The 22,540-nt window shown below is 46.0% G+C and overlaps 1 protein-coding gene across 3 annotated transcripts in view; it reads left to right on the plus strand.

Moving 5' to 3' along the window:
* The window catches only part of CPXM2 (carboxypeptidase X, M14 family member 2), a 140,569-nt gene that overhangs the window by 64,836 nt on the left and 53,193 nt on the right, over positions 1-22,540 (plus strand). For all 3 annotated transcript variants that reach the window (XM_074338848.1, XM_074338849.1, XM_019742217.2), the window contains exons 3-4: positions 2,272-2,381; positions 14,851-14,990. In XM_074338848.1, coding sequence (XP_074194949.1) covers positions 2,272-2,381; positions 14,851-14,990 — 250 coding nt within the window. The remainder of the gene's footprint in view (positions 1-2,271; positions 2,382-14,850; positions 14,991-22,540) is intronic.

Genomic DNA, 22,540 nt, shown 5'->3' on the forward strand with positions numbered 1-22,540 from the left:
AGACCCACCACCCAGCCAGCTTGGTGGCAGAGTTCAGGAGATGCTAGTTATTCCTGAGGAAGCGGATGTGCCAGGAGCAAGGTGGGCTGGGACTTGGTGACAAAGAGGAGAGGGGAGCAAGCGGGATGGGGGGTAAGAACGGGCGACAATGGAGCAGCAACTCCGGCTGAGTTGTTGAGAGCTCAGGGTCAGAACCAGGTTCTAAGGGGCAGGTTGAAGGACATCCTGGGGTCCAGCCTCCCAGAGACAATCAGCAGTGACCTTGACTCGCACGCTTCACTCTGCATCCTGACCAGGGACTCTGGTATATGCCAGTGACCACCAGGATCTGAGAGCCCAGGGAGGCAGGTAGCGCTGAGAGAAGGTGCCGCTGCCCTGAGGCCAGGGTGGGGTGGCACGGGGCTCCCGCTATCCTAGCTGGGGGGCTGCACTGCTGCTATGTCAGCGTCACAGGTTCTGTGACTGCCATGGCTGGTAGAGGCAGGCAGCACGGATTTCTGGGTAAGTTGGGTAAGAGCCTTGCTCAGCCATCAGATACTTGAAGTCAATTTCCAGTAGGCAGGATGGAGAATTACTCAGTTAACATTTGGAACCAGGAATGTCCTCCAGGCCTAGGAGGTGTCCAGGGCAAACCTGAGTGAGAGGCCGGGTTATGGTAACTAGGTTACTCTCTGTGGGGTCAGCCTCAGGATTGGGGGTGCTCACTGCACAGACCCCTGCTGGCTCTAAGCTCCCACCGTTGCTGCCTGGCCCCTTCACAGGCTCACTGCATGGACCCCTGTTTGCCACATAGCCTCTCACTCACTGCATGCCCTACCCCTTCAATGTGGTTCCCACTCACTGCATGACCCCCGTCCCCGTTCGTTCACCTCATGGTCTTCGTTCAGTGGACCCGCTTGCAGCGTGGCCCCCTCTCAAAGAAGCCAGCCATTGCTCACGGTGCCACCTGAAGCTGAGTTCTCCGGCAGCGTCAGCAGGTAGCAGTGGCACCATTTACCCCTCCCTTGCTCCCCACCATGCTGAACAGCAGCACCTCTGCCTCCTGGGGTGTCACAGGTGGCTGATAAGTATTTACCCATCAAGGCAGCCTCCCTGCAGTTGTGGGCAAAGCTAGGAGAGCATCGTTTGAAAACCTGGAGGCTGAGAATCTGAGGACCAGGAGCTGAGGTCCAGCTCTGCCTTGGACCACTCGCCTCAAGTCTCAGGATTCAGCTTCCTCTTCTGAGAACTTAAGGGGAGGATGAGATAGTGTCTCAGGTCCCAGCAGGTCTCACTTTCTTACCCAGGTGCCCGCCGAGCACCCCAGGCTGCCCACTTCCCAGGCTCCTCCAGCCTCCTGAGATGGGAGGGGCCTTTCCCCTGTCATGGTTTGTCATGGAAGGACAGACACCCCCACGTCCCCAGGTGCGTGGGATCCCTGGGACACTCCCATCTCAGTAGTGACCCACAAGGCTAAAGCCTTATTACCTGTGGGACTTTTCTAATACTTCTAGTAGAAATAAACTTTGTCTACTTCTACTGCAGGGGTTTTTGTTTTCTTCCTCCAGGGTTGGATTTGAAGCAGACAGCATCACTTGGAGATTTCTAGCCCCGTGACAGGGTGTGAGAACAGCAGCCCAGGAGTCAGGAGGCCTGGGTTCCAGTCCCAGGGCTGCCATTAAAGCTCTTATCTGTGGGATGATGGGCTGGGCTGGGCCTTGCCGAGGGCGTCACCCAGTGCGGGCATCTTGTTCTGGGGCAGCTGGGATCAAATTGTTTCGAACCCATTCTGAAAGTGACCAGTTTTGCCAAGAACAGAAGACAATAGATTTCCTCTATTTCTACATTATTTCTACATTTCTTCTATCTATACTGCTTTGCATATTAGCATGCACAACATAAGGGCTAGAGCTGCTGGAGTAAAATGAACAAGTTTTAATTAATCTGCAGAGGTCAACCACAGGGTTGCTCCGAAATTCTAACCGGTAATGCTCCCTGGTTGAGTCACGCTGTGGCAGGAGCCTTAATTGGAAACAGCCTCAGACAGTAGCATGGACAGCAACAGAGAGAAGGAATATCAGAGCAAAGACACCCAGAGAGGAAATGCTGAGAAGAAGGAAAGTCGGCATAATGCTGACAGTTGAATCAACAATATTTGTCCCAAAACACTGGGCGTGCCAGTGGGAGGGGCTGCAATGATGAATGGGAGTTGAGGGGAAAAACAGAAGAGTGCATGGCCAGATTTTTCTTTCAACACCTGTCCTTGATTTTAACAAGCATTGTTCTTTCCAGGTTGCCCACCTCTTGGTCTGGAAACCTTAAAAATCACAGACTTCCAGCTGCACGCATCCACGGTGAAGCGCTACGGCCTGGGGGCACACCGAGGGCGGCTCAACATCCAGGTACCAGCGCCGGGGAAGGATTCTGAGTACATGGCTAGTTGCTCGGGTCATAGACATGCAATGGTTCGTTGAACTTGGATCAGGCACTGTGCATGGCGTTTAACATGCATTAGCCCTAATTCTTACAATAGGAGGGGCATTGCTGCAGAATCCTTATCTTACAGAGAGGGAGAGCGTGAGAGAGAGCGAGCCCTGAGATCCATGATAGGTGTCTTCTCCAAAGGCTGCTTAGTAAAAAGGGTGCTACTGGTACCTGGACCCCAGTCAGTACACGTCCGTGTGATCTGTCTTGGAAAGAGCAGGAGACTCCTGAACCCTTGTGGGCGGGAGAGGCGAATGAACTCTTAAAGTTTGAACAGGAGTAACCATTAAAAATCCGAGTGCCTCCCGCACCTCGAATGGGCTCTGATCATCCAGTAAATAAAGTCAAACCCAAGCAGGGCTGGATCCAGATGGGCATGGGCTGTACCATGCGTTAATTAGAGGAGCTGTCATCTGACACCTTAAACGCTTTATAAAAGAAGTTATCCATTTTTAAAGAGGAAGTGTTCACATTTATCCACACTTTCAGCAGAAATGGAAAGGCCCTGTTCATTCTAAATTTGTGGGGTGAGGTGTCGGGAGGTGAGGGTTGTGTGCTCTCAGTTGGGAATTCCACTGGTAGTGTAGATAAGCATGCTGCATTCAGACCTTGGTCTTAACACACCTAGATTTTGGGACCTTTGCCACAATTATCTTACGTGTCTGAGCCTCAGTCGCCTCATCAGGAAAATGAAAGTCCTAGGCACTCACAGGATTTGTTGAATGGTGAAATTAGCTAATCGATCATTTAAAAACATTTCCTGGATCATCTCACTCCTCTGCTTAAAGGCTGCGGTAGCTTCCAGGTGCTCTTGGGACGAACTGCAGCCCAGACCTGTATGATCAGCCCTCTTAGTGCTTGTGTGGCCCTGTCCCTCCTGAATGATGGTTCACTTGTTTCCTTGGGTGTTATCTGCCCCTCCTTGAGCAGAGGCCCAGGTTAGAAGGGGCTTTGTCTCTTCTCCTCTCCTGTCCCCCATCCCGCCCCACAGGCCAGAATAGTGCCCAGCACACAGGAAGTGCACAGAGCGTGTTGGATGAAGACCTGGGCTGAAGAGTAGGTGGCAGCTACTTGCTTCCCTGCTTTCTTTGAGCTACAAAGGAGCCCCCGTTGGTGGGTTGGTCGTCCTGCAGGAAGTGGCGGCTGGGCTGTCCTGATTTCCTGGTCTTCTGTCCTGTCTCTTTGGTCCTTCACCCACAGGAGGTGCACACCAGGGAGAAACATGCTCCCTGGGCTAAAAGTGTTGGCAGACACATGCTCCTGCTTCAGTCGGGATGAAAATAGGGGGTGATTGAAAACCACTTCAGCTCTAGTTGACCTTAAGGGGATTTACTTTTTCTTTAGTGGTATGTCATCTACCCTGATGCCCTCTGACAAAAGCTCTGCACCCCACGTAGGGTGTACATTGCTGCTGTCACAGCCAGGTCCAGGCCAGCCAAGCCCCAGCCCCTGGGCTCCCCCGCCCCCATGGCTTACGTGGTGTTAACCACAGAGAATGGGCTGTTGCCAGCAGCCTGTGTCAGGCCTTCAACATATAAGTCACTATAAGATTGGGGACCCTTTTGTGGTTCTTGCTTTGCAGAATCAGTGCCCAATGAAGCGCGATTCCACAGTCACAGGTGCTCCAAATGCATCTTCCCACATTTACCGTTTGAAATGCAGTCTAAAAATAACCACGTCTTGTCTCACATGCCAGTATTTTGTAGGCGTTTCAAGCTACTGGGATATCATGTGCGAGAAACACCAAGGTGTCAGAATTAGAAACTGTATTTAAATGCCATAAGGCTGGATGTGTGTGAGTGTGTCCAGCCCTTTGCCGACCCCGCTCTGGGGGCACGTGTGTGGTCCACCCAGAACTCGCAGGCTCACAGGCTTGATGCGTCCTGGTTCTGCTAACAAGCTGAGTGGCCTTAGTTAGGCAAGATGCCCGCCTTCTCTGAGGCTGCAGTATAGTCCCACCACCAGTTCTCCTACCTTCATGGAAGGTGAGGATCAAAAGGCATAAAGGGACAATTGTCCTCAGTAATTCTCAGTTGCCATGTTCATGCCATTAGAATCCATCCACTCAGCTGACCATTGTGAAGTGCCCACGACTGCCAGGAATTGTGCTGGGTGGAAAGCAAGGATGGAAAGCTCCAGTTTATTCTCATTTCACAGGATGCCTCCGTCTCTAGCAGAGGGGGAACGAGCTCGGCTCTGATATTGTTGGCACTGTGCCAAGTGCTTTATGTGCATTATTCCTCAACACAAGTACAATTATTATTATTACATCTAGCTTCTAGAAAACAGACTTGTTTGGATTGGTAGAGTAACTTGGTTAAGATCTCCCGGGAGAGGCAGGATGCGAATACAAGCTGCTTTAAGCCTGGAGTCGTTGCCCCTGACAACTCCACAAAACCGCCCCCAAGTCAACAGATAGAAGTGTTCTGAGCTCATCTGGGATGATTATTAAGCCGCGTACATCTCTTTCCTGACAATTACCTTACCTTGATTTACTCATCTGTCACCTCCGCTAGATGATAATCTCGCAGATAGTGCGATCCAGTTTTTCCGAGTACCCCCCACTATCTGAGCACAGCGACGCACACAGCGACGGCACATATGTCTCTGCTTGCTAACGGTTTCTGGTAGCGGCTGCAATGCTTCAACGTATCGTGGCTGCTGTAAAGACGTCTTCCTGGAGGGGGCGCTGCAGCCTGCTCTGCTATCTTGTGTGTTTTGCTATCACAAATTTGCTCACGTGATTGGCAAATATGGAATGATGTCATTATGACACAGAAGTAGCATTGGTTCGTGTGTCGTTTTTTGCCAGTACATTGATTCTTTGTGGGACCAGGCATTCGGAACCTGACCCCAGAATGCGCGGATCCAGCTGAGTGCAGTACCTTCAGAAGGTCTTCCGTCCTACACGCTTTTGCGTGCACTCTGTTTTAGGATGCTTATCGCTTAGTTTTTTTGCCCATTTTGTCCTTGCCCCACAGCTCAATGGCTTCCACTCTCCCTTCCACCCCCTTCCATCGTACTGCCTTCAACCATTTTTCGTAAAGGTCAAATCCTAGCATTATAGCTGTATTAAAAATTTTTAAAGCAATTTGACATGTCTCCTTAACTGTGGTAGTATTTTTTAGGATTGATTTTTTAGTCTTCTGATTACAGAGCCACATAGATTTTGAAGCCTATTTTCCCCATGAACTTGGTTTATATAGTGCAAGATTTTACAGATGATGAGCTTTCACTGAATTGCATTTGCCACATTATAGCGGAAACACCTGTGTCTTTGTCTTAGTCCGTTCAGGATCCTATAATGTAATACCATAGACCAGGTGGCTTATAAACAACATAGATTTATTTCTCCCAGTTCTGGAAGCTGGGAAGTCGAAAGTCAAGGTGCCAGCAGATTCAGTGTCTGGTGAGGGTCCACCTTCTGGTTCATACATAGCTGTCTTCTCCCGATGGTGAAAGGGGCGATGGAGCTCCGTTATAAGAGCACTAATCTGATTCAGGAGGGCTCCATCCTCATGACCTAATCACCTTCCAAAGGCTCCTCCTCAATACCATCACCATGGGGGTTAGGTTTCAACATACGAATTTTGAGGGGTCATAAACATTCAGTCTATAGCATTCTTTCATCTTCATTTTAAGCACAGGACTTTGAAAGGGTAAACGCACCTTCTAATTCAACTTGTAACTTCTCTTTTTTTGCAAAGGGAATTTTGCTTATGTCAATTTAATAATGTGAGCTTAGAGAAGAACCCCACATTTACATTTCATTACACACATCGGGGCAAGATAGATCTTCTAAGAATTCAGGGAAAAGATCTCAGCTGAGGTTTGCCCTTTTACCTAGGATTGTCCTTGCTGTGTGCCCAGGAACCTTACGTACTAGCACACTTGTGAGGTTGTGATCTCATTTAGAGCAAACAGTCATTGGCATCTGCTGTGGGAGAAGTCACAGACATATTGGAAATTTCCATTCCAAATCTCAAAGAGAACGTTTTGGCAATGACCTCTAAAATCAGGCTTGGGTCATTTGCCTGTAGTTGGTTTTAGGAGGTAGCCCTGTATTCAGGTGGGTCATTTAATGGCAGCTCTTTACCTGTCCTGTTCCTGCAGAATCCACTGAGGACCCCAAGAGATTTTCCATGGCTCATAAATGAAGCATGGGAGAGGGGGAGGTGCTCTTCCCTGACTGGTGTGTCCCACCACTGTCATTGTGTGCATGCTTTCTTAGCTGGAAAACCTTGAGCAAATTGTAGCAGCACTTGACATTTCAAAGGGCTGGTTTCGATTTCATTCTTAAGACCCTAAAGTTATGGTGTGAGCCTAACATGTGATCCGCATGGCTGGAACTCAGCATATCACCACGATTCCTGCCTATAAACAGGAATGTAAGAGAGTTGATGCTCAGATAGAGTTTTGGAAGAGCTGATGTTTTGAGGTCACAAGAAAAAACGGGGCTCTGCATTGACACTTCCAGATGTCTTTGTGATGCCTGGTCATGGTTATTTGACACTATGGACCACATCTTGGAGGTGTTAGAAATGACTTGGAGTTTGATTCTTAGAGAAGTTCACCTCTGGTACCCCCTTCATGAGCAACTGTCTGTTTATATTAATAGCATCTGTCAGAGCCATTCTCAGCACCGCTGGAATGAACCATATGGAATGGACCTTTTTAGTCATTCCCTCAAAGGACTTCTCCAGAGCACCTGGATGCTGCTATTAGGATCCACTTCCATTGTTCTGATCACCTTTTTACCTGAAATGAGGTATACGCCTTGAAAACGACTGATGCCCATGGCTTCAGATGTACCCTGCAGGAAGACAGGAAGTTGGTCATAGGACGTTGGACCGAGTTTTATCCTCGTGTCAAAGTTCACGTGCATGGGGACATCCTACACATCAGTCTCCCTGTCCCCTTTGGCCACCTTGCCCAAATGTGGAGACCACATTTGTCCTGGTAGGAAGTAAGAGGGCAGCACCTTCGGCAGCTTCATTTTCTCAGGCATCACCCATGACCACCTCTCTCCCCTATCACTGGAGTCTTCTGACCCCAAAGCCTGTCTGTTCCGGTTCTCTGGGTGCTCAGCCTCCAGTCTGTTTCTGGCTACACAAACTTGGCTGTAACTCAACAAGTCCTGGCTGGGAGCTATCTATGTGTGCGGTGCTGTGGAGACAAAAACAATCACCATGGGTATAGTTTCTAAACCAAGGAATGTCCTGCTTGTTCCGATGAAGAGATTTTGTTCTGCATCTGGCATTAAGGAACAGTCTGGGAGATGCTGTTTCCATGCCAAAATGCTGGAATTTGGAGTATTTGGATTTTTATGGGAATAACAGGACCAAATATTTTAAATCATGACTCTCTTGGAAAATTCAAAATATTACCGTAACGGTGATAATGTGCTCTTCTTATTCTCAAGAAGCTTGCATCGTAAACACATGAGCCATTAGAAGCACGAAGACTAGAAGAACAGGGTAACAAGAGAAGAAGAGAGCCCGAAGTCACCAGGACCTTGGCCGGAAGTCACAGATTCAGGAACCGCGGGACTCTGGTTCAGATGTGGATTCTGTCCCACTTGCTATGTGAATTTTTCTTAATTACCACCTTATTAAATTTCATTAAATTAATATTTCATCTTCTATATACTCGGAGGGAAACTGTTTTAGAGAGAAGGAAATTGAAATCAGAGGCTAAAGGGACCTGCCCTAACCTCACAGCTAATCGGAGCAGAATGGGGGCTCAAATTCAAGGTTTCTGGCTGCGGGTAAGCCCGTTCTTCCTCTGCATCTCGGACCCAGGAGAAGGCTCAGTGTGTTCACCAGCGTGTCTTTTCCCAGAGTCCCATCTTTTGACTCATTTCCTTGACCTCTGGCCTGAGAGGCCCGTAGTACCTTCCAGGCCCACCTCCTGGCAGGGCCCAGAGAAGTCTGAGGGGTGTAGCAGTCTCCCCCTCAGAGCCTTGTGTCTATTCAGCTGGCACAATCGCGCTTACCTTCTCAAATGGTGCCACGTGGGGTGGGCCCTCTGGGCTGTCTGCCCAGCCACGCATGGGCCAGGCAGACTGTTTCCCAGATGTGTCCAGTTGGGAGTTGGTGTGCAGGCCATTCTGTGCTAAGCTTTCAATGGATACAACAAACTGCACAAGTGGAGAAACCAGCGTGGGGAGAGGACGAAGGAGAGGAAAGGAGAGGAGTAGGCAGAGAAAGATCAGAGCAGATCCTTTCTTTTTGTATATTCACTTCCATTTAAAAAAGACAAAAAAAAGTGGAACTTTATATACTAGGCACTATAATAAGTCCTGGGGGAACAATGATGAACAAACACAGAAATAGTCCCTGACCTGTTAGCAAATATTTATGGAGGACCTACTATGTGCAGGGTCCAGTCTAGGTGCTTGCGATACTTCAGTGACCCAAACAGACAATGATCCTGGCCACCTGAAAGCTTACATTCTAGTCGGGGAGGCACATAAAAGCCAGAGATGTAATAAAATATAACTTTTATAACATGCTAGGAGGTGATAAGTGATATGCAGAGAAGGGAAAAAAAAACCTACAGCCGGCAGTGAGGGTCAGACGGGCGGGCTATGGGGAGGGGACAGGTCATAGTTAAAGGTGATCAAGGTTGGCTTCAGAGAGGGGTGATATTTGGGGTCAGTTGGCTTGAGGATTAGCAGGGAGTCAAGTTGCTGTGGGAAGAGCATTCTGGGTGGTGGGCATGGCTGGCACTCAGGCCTGCAGTGACAGCATGTCTGCATCAGAAGGCTTGTGTGGCTAGAGCACAGTGAGCAGGGGAAGAGGCGAGAGCCAAGAGGTAACACGTGACGAACTTTTATTCTTGAGTCAATTGGGGGATCCTTGGAAATTTGGGGGACAAGAGTGACATGCTTTGACTTACACATGCAAAGGACCAACCTTGTCGCTGTGCTGACTTAGGGGACCAAGCATCAAAGCAGAGAGGGCTTTTAGAGAACGACCTCAGCAACTCAGACAAGAGGTGATGCTGGCTCCTGCCAAGACGGAGTGGGAGGTGGTGAGAAGTGCTTGCATTTTGGATCTATGAAGTAGCATTTTTCTGGCGAGGTACATGAGGTTTGGATAAGGGGTCAAGACATAAAAAGAGGAGTCAACGATGCCTCCAGTGCTTTGTAACCTGAAACTCCAAAAATCTAACAAGGAAATGAAATTATTAAAAAAAAAGTTTCACCAGTGAATGCACAATTATAACCTGTAATTAATACTGGAAGGAGAGGACCATAGGTATTCGTTTCCTGGGGCTTCCATAACAAAGTACCACAAACGGGGCATTTAAATCTTTATGTTTCTCTGAGAATTTAAATCTTTATTTCTAAATGGTATGTACCTATTGATAATGTGTTGATTTATAAGTTTTTGACTTTATCTTTTGAATTCTTATTCTGGAAAATGAGACTTGCAGCTCCTTTTTTACTACCTCTTTACTTCACTTTAATGCTTCCAATAAAATTGTATCTCAAATTTTGGGGAAATCTACTCACGTATTCAAGGTTTTCATTACTATGACTGTAAATATTTACTACTGAGGCAAGAAACATTGTAGTTTTGAGCCAAGAAGTATTTGTTTTATATCATTTTTTTGACAAGTTTTTGTTTTCCTAGATCTGCTTATACTTTTAAAAACATCTCCCTATACCCTGCAGTAGGTCTGGGTCTGTAAATACCCTTCAATATAATTGTCTGTGAGGTCAAACGGGTTCAATATTTTTAGCCTCACTTTTGTTTTCCATGTTTCTGTGGCCATCCCTCTGGAGCCCTTTGACCCACTTGCTGTATTCTTCATGGGTTGCGTTCTGGGTCTTCTACACAGAGACTGTCTTCATCATTCTGAGCCTTCTTTCCTGTGTTGGAACCCTTGACTTCTGCATGTGACAGCTACCACTCTTTGGTGTTCTGCCTCATTTTTGGTGGAGCACATCCTGTAATAGTTTCATGGAAATGGTGCATGAGAAATACATTTTTTAAGGATCTGTGAACCTAAAATTGTCTTTATTTTACCACCCCCAACTGATTGATAGTTTGGCTGAGTGTAAAATTCTAGGATGAAAAATCTTTTCCTTCAGAGTTTTGAAGTCATAATCCCTCTATTCTTCTAGCTTGGATGTTGCTATTGAGAATTCTGGTACCATTCTTACTCCTTTTCATTTGTTTTATAATTTGTTTATTATTATACGTTATTCGCTTCCTCTTTGGGAGCTTTTAGAATCATCTCTTTATTTCTGAAGTTTTGAAGTTTCGCAGTGATGTGCCGTGTGTGAGTCTTATTTTACTCATTGTACTAGAAATGAATATGTTTCAGAGACGTAAGCAGTACAGATCTGGGACATTATCTTACAGTTTTGTGGGGTTTTTTTTTTTGTAATTTCTTCTGCTAAAAATCTTCTGGATTTCTTTCTCTGCCCGTATTATTTTTCTCTTATTGTTTATTGTTATGGGAATTTTTACATTCCAAGAGTTTTCTTGTGCAATACTTTTTCCTTTCTAAGAATATCCTATTCTTATTTCGTGCAAGCAAGATAATTTCTTTTAAGGGCTATTAATCGTAGTTTCTTTGAGGTCTTCTCCTGTACTTTATATCCTTAATTTGTTGTTGTTTTTGTTGTTGTTGATTCATTCTAGGCCTGGCAGCACTGTGTTCTAAAGTTGGATGGAGGAAGGCATCTCAGCCTTCAACGTGCTGATGTCCACTGGGTCCCCTGTTCTTACCTATCACGTCGCACTTGCCCTCCCCTGTGTCTGAGCTCCCCACATCCAGAGCCTCTGTGGTTTGGGTTTTTTTAGAGAAAAATCTCAGCTCTTCTGTGGAGTGGGAGTTGGGATGTGGGAATTCAATTTTTTAAAATATACATTTTGAATCAATTCCCTGTTTTCATAGTGCCCCACCCTTACCTTCCAAGATGCCTAAGAATCTAGTTTTTGAGCTTTCTTAGGTTCTGTGTGGTTTGCTTCTCATTGTGGTGCCCCTTATGAGGTAACATTTCCTTCTTGTGCTGAGTCATTCAGGATCCCTCCATTTGATTTCTGTCTTCATATATTTTAATTTGGGGATTATAAATATCTTCTAGTTTTGCCAGAGGTCAAGGTTGTATTTCTTTATTTTGTTTTCTTTTGGGGGAATTTTCAAGAGAAGACCACAGAAAAACCAACACTTACTCTATCATCTTGAAACAGAAAAATCCTGTTGATTGATCTTAAATGGATGGTATCAGGTGTTCTCTTTGCTATGGATTTATTAAGTCTCACATTTATCTTAAGCAAAATTTATTCCATTATATGCATTGATGGTTTCTTTAAAGTAAAGTAATGATGCATATAACCTAATTGCCTTGAGAAAATTACATTAATTCTCTATTTGATATTGTAATACAAATAATCATTCTGTGTAGTAGAGTTTTCAAGACAAGCTTATACCTTAAAGAATCAAGCCTTTTATTTCAACAACTTCTGATTAGGATTTCTCCAAAATTTATGAAGTACTTCTCTGTGTTATTAAACAGAAAGGGGTGAATGCACCCTTTTCTTGGTTTCTCAGGGACATCGTACGAATATCATTTATTGCAGTGTGGTGTAATTTGGTGACATCTCTGGGGCTGGTACCTCTTCTGTCACTGAATTCTCCCAGGAGCTTGCTTTATAAATTTATAATTGATTTTGCAGAGGTGGCTGTCATTTTCTAGAAGAGGCTGTCATTTCCCTATGAGTCAGTTTCAGGAAGGGCTCTCCTATTCCCTGACACCTTACTACATTTAACTGTCTAGTGAGCTCAGAAAGAGCTGAGATTGGCAGCAGAAGCAAAATATCGAGGCTGGTAAACGCAGGAACCTTAAATTGCATTCTAGATCAGTCAGTAGACTTTGGTTGAATGCCAGCAGGCTAGTTCCTCCAAGCCCCGGCTGTGTGGCAGCTGTTCTCGTCTGCTTAGCCCGTGACCAGACAGCCTCAACCTTGGCACAGCTGGCATTTTGGGTGGGGCTGCCCTGTGCATTGTAGAATGCTAAGCAGCATCCCTGGCCCATGTCTGTTAGTGCCAATAGCATACATCTCTCCCAGTTGTGACGGCCAAAAATGACTCCAGACATTGTCACATATCCCCTGGCGGGCAACATGGATTGCTGTTGAACACTTTATACTATGGGTCTTTCCTGTTTGCAGATTTTGTAACTCTATTCTGGATATTTGAAGTTGTAGAAAATGTACAGCACTGAACTGGAATAGTATTGTAATCCCTAGAACTTTGTAAAATGTGAAGTAATTCGAAAGCACCAAATCTCCACGATTTGCCAAATATTCATTGTTTTAAATACACTGATAATTGACATTTATCTAGCACTTTTTTGTTTTTGGAAGCCCATGCTAACTGTGTCCGGCCCTGTTGTAAGCTCCACCCTAAGGAAGAAATGATCACTGTCCCCACTTTAACAGGTGGGGAAACCAAGGCACAGAACATTCAGTCAGATCACCTGAGTTTAGACAGCATGTAAGTGGCAGAGCAGGATTCACACTAGGCAGGGGGCCTTCAGAGCACAAGCTCTTAAACAGCAATGTATGACTTTCAGATGCCAAGAGCAAGACGCAAGCTCCATAGGGAGGCGTCAGTCTGTCTGTGCGTTCTAAGATCCAAGAGGGCAGGGCTGCCCATGTTTCTGCCTTCACCATCCTACTGCCTCGGCCACTACTTGGCACATAGAGGCACAGTGAAGGTTAATTTCAATAAATGAACGGAACTGTTCTCAACACCAGTCTCATAGGCCGTTTACGAGAAAAGAAGAACCACAGCAAACACTACATGTGTCTTGTGGTTTCTTGAAAGAGGAGGAGCTGTGAGGTTCACGGTCATTAATGTGTCGCAGGTCCCTCTCATTGGGAGGGTGACTGCCTTCAGTGAAGAAAGGGAGTGATGGTGGAGTTGCGGCCTTCAGGCTGGGGTAGTGCTCTCCTGTTGGCCGGCAGCATTGGGAAATGACAGGTCACACAGAGCGTCACCATCATTTTCACAACGTGCACTAAGCACAGTTAAGAACCGGTAATGCACACTTGCAAAATTTATCCTTCTTTGGGCGGTTCTAGAAGGCAGAACCCTACAGCAGCTCTGGGTCCTCATTACAGACACCCCGTGTGTTGTCAGACCCTGAGGTGCTGCTTAATTGAGAGCTTGGGTTTCTGGAGAATGTTGACTAATAGCTTGTTTATTCACCTTTCTTTGAGATGGTAGTGCTTTTAGAAGGCCACGATATGTTGGTATTCTGACAGTTGCCCTCAAAGCTCTTTCGAGATTGTTGCAGGAGAGGATTGGGAATGCACACGCTGTAGTTTGGTCCTGATACAGGCGTGTGTTAGCTGGTGCAGTGATGGAACCCTTGGTCAAGTTGCTTGTCTGCAGTAACTGGACTCTGAGTGTCACATCACCACTGCCCGTTAAAATTAAGGCTCCCTGGAATCGGAGCCCTTCCCAGGAGTGCTCAGAGGTAGGGAAGATGGGCTACCTATCATTTTTCTCTTTGAAGTATCATACAGGCTTTTTCTCTTCTGATTGTGTACTTGTGAAATAGCCATGGTGAAGGGGATTAAGGCAGAAAGGGTCTTAGTAAACCAAGCAGCTTCACTCGGTTCCTGTGTCCTCTTTTTTTTAGGTTAGAGAATTTGCTCTTCAAATGGTGATAATACAGGGAAAATTCCAGAGCAGAAAGTTCACCTACCTTGTAAAATTCAGATTGGAGGATTCTTTGATAGCACTAATAGTTGATACTCAACACATCAAGTGACTTAAATACTAATAAACATATTAAACACATATTTACTAGGTAAACTTAACCTTCAGCACCTCGTGAAATATTACCTCTGCTTTGGGGCTCTCTTTCTTGGTCTCCCCCAGACCCAGTTAGCTGTGCTCTCCTTAAATGCTCCCATAACAGTTTGCTCCTATTCTGGAAATAACACATGCCCCATTGTGTTCTCATTTATCTATTTTCATGTCTTTCTTTCTGCCCGGATGGTGAGCTTCTAGGAGGGAACAATTCACCTTGTATCCCCAGCACCTGGCATGTGTAGGCTGGGATGTAGGAGATGGTCTGTGTCTGTTGGATGAATGAGTAATAGGAAAACTCATTAAATTTCATCTTTCATACTGGGCCAGAAAAGGACATATCATATTGAAACATTTCTAACTTTTAATAATAAGACACTCCCTTTTATGATTTAAAATAAGGAGTTCAGGGCACAATGATTTTTTTTTAATCCCTTTCTTCATTTTCTCCCCTTCGGCCCCTTTGTCTCAGTCTCATGAAAAATAAATTACCTTAATTTTCATTGATTCCGGGTCTTTCTGAAGAACACCTCTCTTTCTTTTCAGGCGGGTATTAATGAAAATGACTTTTATGATGGGGCGTGGTGTGCGGGAAGGAACGACCTCCATCAGTGGATTGAAGTGGATGCCAGGCGTCTGACCCGATTCACTGGTGTCATCACTCAAGGAAGGAACTCGCTGTGGCTGTAAGTGTGCTGGACCTGTGCTCTGTAGACTCGGTGCCTTGGGTCTAGTGTCCTAGGGTTTGGATGGAGACGGTGGCTGCTAGGAGGTATGTGGTGATAGGCGATAGAAGGGAAGAAAGTCGGAATGTGGACAGGAGGCTGGGTTTGCTATCAACACAAGTCCCACTGGGAAGGTGCATCTCTTGAAACGACACCCTCTCCCTTACAGGAACAGAGAGAAGGATTCACTTGGTAGGTTAGGCTGAGTTGACAAAAGTGTAATCAAAACAATGCAGTTTAGGCGGGTGGCTGCCATCTTGGATGGTAAGTTATTGTTGCCTTGACTGAACAGAGCTGGAGGTAGGAACTCTGGACAAGCCGTGAGCAACAGGGAGCGGGTCCAAGCCACTGTCCTGGGATAGAAGGTATGACTCTTCCAGACTCTGGGAAGTAGGACTGGAGGTCTAGGCAGGTTCCCAAATAAAGGATTACTAGAGAAGTGGTAGAAGTGAAGGATGGGCCGGTGTGAGGGCTGAGAATGAGATGGATTGGTCAGAGTGGAGCTTGTCGTCAGGGCTGGGTCAGTAAGAAGATGAGCTGATAGTGATCCCGAGAGAGGTGGGCTGCATCCCCTTAAAACTCCATCACACGGGACATACGCACAATGAAATAGTATTCAGCTTTAAAAAGGAAGGACATTCTGACAAAGATGAACTTTGAGGACATTATACTGAGTGCAATAAGCCACACACAAAAGGACACGGTATGATTTTATTCACATGAGATTCCTAGAATAGTCAAATTCATAGAGCAGAAAGTAGAATGGTAGCTGCTAGGGGCTGGGGGGAGGTGGGGTGGAGCATGGGCAGTTATTGTTTGAGAGTATGGAGTTTCACTTTGGGGTGATGAAATGTTCTGGAGATGGATGGAGGTGCTGGTTGCACAACAATGTGAATATATTTAATGCCACTGAATTGTACATTTAAAAATGGTTAAAATGATAAATTTTATATTATGTACATTTTACTATAATAAATGAAAGAATATATATTAAAAAAAAAAACCAACCCAAAATAACCTCTCCACCTCAGCCTAGGGCTGGAGATGGATTACGTATTCGCAATCATATTAGGTATTGCAATTATGTTATTTTTAACTTAAAACATACCCATGACATTTTCATGCTGTTACTCAGACTTCATAATGATCATTTTTAATAGCCTATCATTTACACAGCCATGCCTCTATCACCATCTCAATTTTCAATTATCAAATCTCATTTTGCAAGAAAGCACTTTCATAGTTTTTTCTTCCTTTGAATTATTTCCTTCATATAAATTTCCGGAGCTGGGATAATTCGTGCATTTGACAACATTTGCTTATATGTGTTGATGTTGTGTGTGTATCGCATTTTATTCACTTTGCTTTTCAGTAGGAGTTATGCATTGTGTTTATATGCGTGATTTTTGCTCTGTGGTATGCGTTTTGCTCTAATCAGCGGCTTATTACCATGACAATCGTTTCACTGTTTAGATCCTGAAAGGCAAGCGTTTTGAAAGAAAAAAAGTTGCATTGCTCAAAGAAAATGGAAACTTGCAAAGAAAGACTGATTTGAGATTATCCACAGGGGCAAGAGTGGGGCTTTTGCTTGAATGCTTGAATATTAACCTGTCTGACCATTATCATTAGAGATCCAGTGGTCGGGTTATTATTGGATTAGAAAGAAAGCAGCATAGGAATAATGCTCACATTCCATTTCAACTAGAAACATAAGAGGGTTTGGGTGAATGAGAAATTGCAGTAGAACAATATCTTTCTTTGACTCAGCCTAGGAACGCCGAAGACGGAAGACAAGGGACAGAATTGCTTTTAAGAGTCAGTTTATTTTTTTTAATGTCTAACTGTATTGCAAGTCAAATTATTCTTCAAGGACAATGGACGGAAAGCTGATGGGTTTCATTTTGTCTGACCTCCTGGGGTAGGGCTGTCTGCACTGAGAACTGAAGAGGAGATGGGGCAAGGATACATTTTGGTATCTGGGCCTTTTTCCCCCACAGGCACAAATAATGCTGGAGGCACTGGCATCATTCCAGTATGACTAGGAAACATGTCACCAAGAGATGTCATCAAATCCTAATAGTAAAGAAGACAGTAGCTGTCCCTCTTTCCCTCTCCCCATGACCTCTGTGCCCACGCTGTTCCCAGTAGAAGCATCTATGGTGCATTTTTAGTATTCCTATTTATTGGTCTCCATATTTCTCCCCACTAGGCTGAGTCCCTTGGTGACAGAGGCAATATGTATTGATAGTCTGTGTCCCTGGGACCTTACCCCATACCCCAGGACCTTACCCCAGGACCTTACCCTGGCATCTATTAGATGCTCCATCAATGAATGATGCTTTAATGAATGAATATTGTTAGGAAGTAACAAATTGACACAGGTTCATTCACACTGAATAGTAATGAGTTAATTAATCTATGAGTGTAAATAACCGAGAGCAAACTTAAAATGTAAGTGCAGAGAGAGGAGGGATGTGGAAACAGAAGACTGAGAGGTGACAGACTTCTAGAGAGGGACAGCACCTAAAACTGTCACTTTGGAATCACATCATGGCTCTTGTTGGTTATGAGATTTCCCCTGTCGGAAGCTCAGTTTGCTCTTCCCTAAAATAAGATAACTATTCTCTAGCTCACAAAGATGTGGTGAAAGTTAAATGAAATTGTTGTAATGTTTTTAAATTACACAGCGCTTAGTAAGTGCTCAATAAAGGGTAGTTTCTTCCCTCCGCACAAATTTGGATTTGTTTAGAACAGAGGTTTTCAAGCTTTATTTTTAGCCACAGATCCTCCTTCAGATAAGATCTGCCTTGGAATCAATTAGAGAACACAGGCAAATCAGGCTTTTCTGTGTGCATCTGGGGGTGGAGGGGCAGCACCTGCCTGGCTCTCCCCTCGCTCTCACAGGACACGCTCATCCCAGCATCACTGTATAAGAAGCATATTGAACAGCATGAGGGCACCTCTGCAGGTTATAACCCCGCCAACTCCTTCAAATGCCGATTGCTCCTTCCAGAATCCAATGGGGGAATGCAAACCAAGACAAACAATGGCACAGTTGGAGTGAGATTTTGGTTTTTCTAGTTAAATGTGAAGAACACACCCTGACCTCAGTGTATTGCATGTTGGTTGATGATGTTTTAGAAATGGAAAGAAATGGGGCTGCCAGTCCACGGGGTTTGGCCAGGTCGATGTGGCTGTTTATAAATGGCTTGTATCTGGTTGGTGGAATACAGAAGCAGTTTAGAGCGACAGTGCAGGCACACTCGTTTTATTGCGCTTCACTTTATCACATCTCACACATGTTGCATTTTTTACAAATTGGAGGCAAGACCCCTCCACCAGCAAAAGGTTTATGACTCACTTTATTGCGGAGACACTTTATTGAGGTGGACTGGAACAGAGCCTGCAGTGTATCCGAGTCTGCCGTATATATTGAAGAATACTGCTAATGCTTTTCACTTATAGGACTTTTGTACGTTGGTATTCTTAAGTGAACAGCTACCATCTTATTTGTTCCCCATGTTCTCTTTATGTATTTATGGATTCGATCGTCTGTTATTGAACAGTCTGTTATTGGAGACTCAGTGGCCTGCCTGCAGGCAGCTCTCAGGCTGGGGGAAGAATCTGAAATGTTCACAAGTCCACTACAATCAGCAAAGTACACCCTGACATGGGATGGGGCAAGCGGGCTGTTGTCAGACCCGAGATTCAGATGGAAAGGACAACACAGCAGGTCATGGGGCTTACTCATGGTCCACGACTAGTTCATAACCAAGTTGACAAAAACCTCTAGTTTTAATGATTTTTCAGATAATTCATGCTATTTGAAAGTAACAAAATATAATTGTTTTTATGGCATTGAATACTTTATATTTTTCACTGATATAAATTATCCTTCCTACTGATTGCAATTTAGTGAAACATTCATATACTAATAAAAACCAATCTTTTACTTTCCTAATTTCTGAAAGCATATTAGATATATGAGTGTTACAATTATAACCAATGATGATGGAAAAGTTAATTATTCTGCCTGAGGTGAGTAGATGCTTCTAATGACTTGGGCAAAATACAGGCAATTTAAAATAACCAAATGTTTTTAATTTTAATTGTTTAATAAACAAAACGATTCTCATTATCTCTTGAGAGTCTATAAATGTGTCCTTAAAGTGCGGTGGCAATTAGATTGATGAGTTTCTAAGGAGAGGGCTGGGGAAGGTTCGACTAGGTGGCTGAATGTTTAAAAAGCAGTTGGCTAATTACAGGGAGATGAATGGAGCTTCTGCTGGGAACCAGGCTTGGGGCAAGAACGCAAAGATGGCAGATAACTCAGTCCCAACCTGAAGAAGAGGCCTTTCATTTGTTAGAGGAAATATTGGTAGAGAATCTGAATGTGGGCTTCCCCTTCAAGAATGCTGATGATGGAAGGGAGCGGATGAGGTACCAACCCAGAAGCAAGACAAGGCCAAGGAAAGGCCTGTTTTCCGCATTTGTTCCTAGAAGACAGCTGTGTTTATAAGAGGGGGCAGTGCCGATAGGGCAGGTCCCTGAGGGGCACAGGTGGTGGTGGGGAGTGGGGCTGACATTGAGTGGAGGGGCTTGTCTGGTCCACTGAGATACTAGTGGTGGGGGGTAAGGCTGAGGTGGATTCAGAGCTTCACACCTGGGGGATTTCTATTCTTGATGAAGTAGGAGATGGGTCCTCTGTAGATGGTGAGCACAGCAGATTTAGGGGTTGGAAACGAAGGAAAAGGACACGGGGTGTCTGTCTAGTTGCAGGGAGGGCTCGGCTGGAGTCTGAAACAGAACTATAATGGCCCCATTTGGCACCATTGGCGCTTTTTCCAGTAGGGGGCAGTAGAGTTGCTGGCAGTGTGGCTGGAGGAGGTCCCGGGACAAGGGCATCATGGGATCTGGTAGGACGTTCAGAATGAAGGGTTGTGTGAGGTGGAGGTTCAGGGCTGGTTGGGAAGGAGTCAGCCAGAGGGCTGATTCCCTGGAAGCAAAGGGCAGATTCAAGGAGCCCATGGGAAGATGAGGCTTCAGAAGTGATGGAGGTGTGGCTGGAGGACAGTGGTCATCTGAGAACTCCACAGGGCAGTAGCGGTGATGACTGGGGTCAGAGGGCAGTGAGCAGAGGGTCAGAGAGGAGCAGACGTCTGGGAGTCTTGGGGCTGCAGGGTTGGCCGCTCAGCGCTCTCCCTGTGGGAAGAATCTCCGGGACGCCCTGGACTCATTCAGGAGGAGATGAAGCGGCAGCTGAAGAGATGGTGGAGTCTGAGTGAGAAGGGAAATGCAGGTGAGAGGAGGCGGAGGCAAATAAAGAAGCAGCTGGAGGATGTTCATTCAGACACAGGGGACGGAGATGGGACCTTCCCAACACCTTCTTCTGCCAGGGTTCCCGGTGGCGGGACCTCTGGGTCCACAGTGAGAAGAGTGAGACAGGTTCACACAGTTCCTGATTCTCTTAAATTGCATCCGGTTTTAGATCCCAGGATATGGATCCCGTCCTTTGCGGTTCCCTCATTCCTCCCTGTGGGTCTGGGCCCCAACACAGCAGCAGCCTGCCAGGGGTGGAGGAAGGGGTGTCCGGCTGCGGCTGGGAGCCCGGGAGGACGTCCTTTGTCCCCTGGGAGCTATTCAAGGGGAGGTGGCTGGCGCTTTCATAAATCATCTGCTTGTCTTCTTGGGAGAGAGCGTGTATGTGTTTTCAGACTGCGTCATGCTGCATCTCCTCTGTTATTGCCAAAATGAAATATTGGCTGGCACCTGTCAGGGCTGGGGAGACAGAACTTTCCAAACTCCTCTCTAACCTCCTTGAAACTGTCAGTTTTGAGCTGCAAGTTTGGCATGAAATGGAAAAGTTTTAATGAAAGCAGCTCCAAGTTCAAGTAGAAGGCCAGCGTACAATCATTTCTTCCTTTTGTTGCCTTTCAACAATGCAGAGAAAGTTATTTGAGAGTAAATAAAGTTCTCACAGCTACATGACTCACCTTGATTTTCTGGGTGCCGATGACTCAGGAATGAGTTTTCAGATGGTCAGATCTCTGAAATGGAAACAACTCTAGAATTCCTTCCTGGCTATGAAGCTTCCTGCTGTATTCAAGGGTCCTTGTTCCCTGGCTCTGACTCTCCAGGAAACTTGCTGGGCATATCCTGCCTTTTCTTTCATCTCTTTCTTAGTAGATGGGCCCCTTGCAGGGGGCCCTCTGCCCTGCTTAGCTTACATGATGTTCCCATTCCTTGCTGTGTGAACTGGTTCCCTCTGCCTGTCTGACCTCGTTACTTCTGACCTAGCCCAGGAATCTTCTCTTTGTTCTTCAGATACAGCAAGCGAGCTCCTGCCCCAGGCCCTTTGCACCTGCCATTCTCTCTGCCTCAATGCTCAACCCTCCCTGTGTTCAGCGGCTTCCTCTGACCATCCTTCTGAAACCCACTCCCAGTCGCTCTGTATCCTCACTTGGCTTTATTTGACAACCTATTTATTTGTTTGTACTTGCCCTGATATCACTTCCAGGGAGCAGGCAGGGCCTGGTTCTTCTTTGCCACTGGGTTCCCAGTGCTAGATCACTGCTTTGCTCAGGGATATTCTCCTGCTCCGTCACTCCTGACTCTCTCCCCCCTGGGGGCTGGACCACAGCCCCCACCAGCCCAGGTCCACCTGGCATAGGGGCCTCTTCAGTGCATTAAGCACTGAGAGGAAACATGCCACACACAGCCTCTGGGGATGCAGCTCTCCATTCCCATGGTGCCCTTCCTTTCTGATATACAGGTCCTCACCTGGTGTGGGAGAGCGGATAAGAGCGCAGATTCTGGAGTGAGACTGGGATTCCAGACCTCCATAGTTGCATGGTCTTGGGTGTGTTTTTGAGCCTTTCTATGCCTCAGTTTCTTCATCTGTAAAATGGAGATAATAGTATCTTCCATATAGGATTGTTGTGGGGCGTTAAATGAGTTAATACAGCATCAGGCAGGTAAGGCAGTCCTTGGCACTTGGCGAGCGCCCTGTAAGAGTCTGCTATGGCCACTGTTTTCTTGGGATTCCTTCCCTTTTGTGGAGGGTCCTGCTCACATGCCAGTCCCCATCCCCATCCCTCTTTCTTCTTTCCAGCCAACCCTCTTGGGGGTTCAGACCACATTCTCTCCCCTCTCTGATGGCCTTCACTCCCTCTGTGTGGTCTTAGAGTCTTTAACTAGGAGGCCTGAGGAGGTGGGTGGTCCAGGTGGTCTTCTCACCTTCCAAGCCTCAGTTTCCTGGTCTGTGAGAAGAGGCAACGACTGGCTCTCAGCTTGTGTGTTTGATGAGATGTAACTCGGCACGTTCTGGACACAGCAGATGCTCAGTGAAGCATGGTTGCTATTGTTTATGAAGTGGCCTCCTCGCACCCCTCCCCTTCCTCCGAGCCCCCCATTCCCCCCGCCCATCCATTGCATGACCCTCCGATGTGCCCAGTGTCCCCAGAGGGCACCCAGGAATGTCTTTAGAGCTGAAATAGTCACACTGTGGCTAA

Source organism: Rhinolophus sinicus, linkage group LG07 (assembly GCF_036562045.2).
Source record: "Rhinolophus sinicus isolate RSC01 linkage group LG07, ASM3656204v1, whole genome shotgun sequence".
Classification (NCBI taxonomy): Eukaryota; Metazoa; Chordata; class Mammalia; order Chiroptera; family Rhinolophidae; genus Rhinolophus; species Rhinolophus sinicus.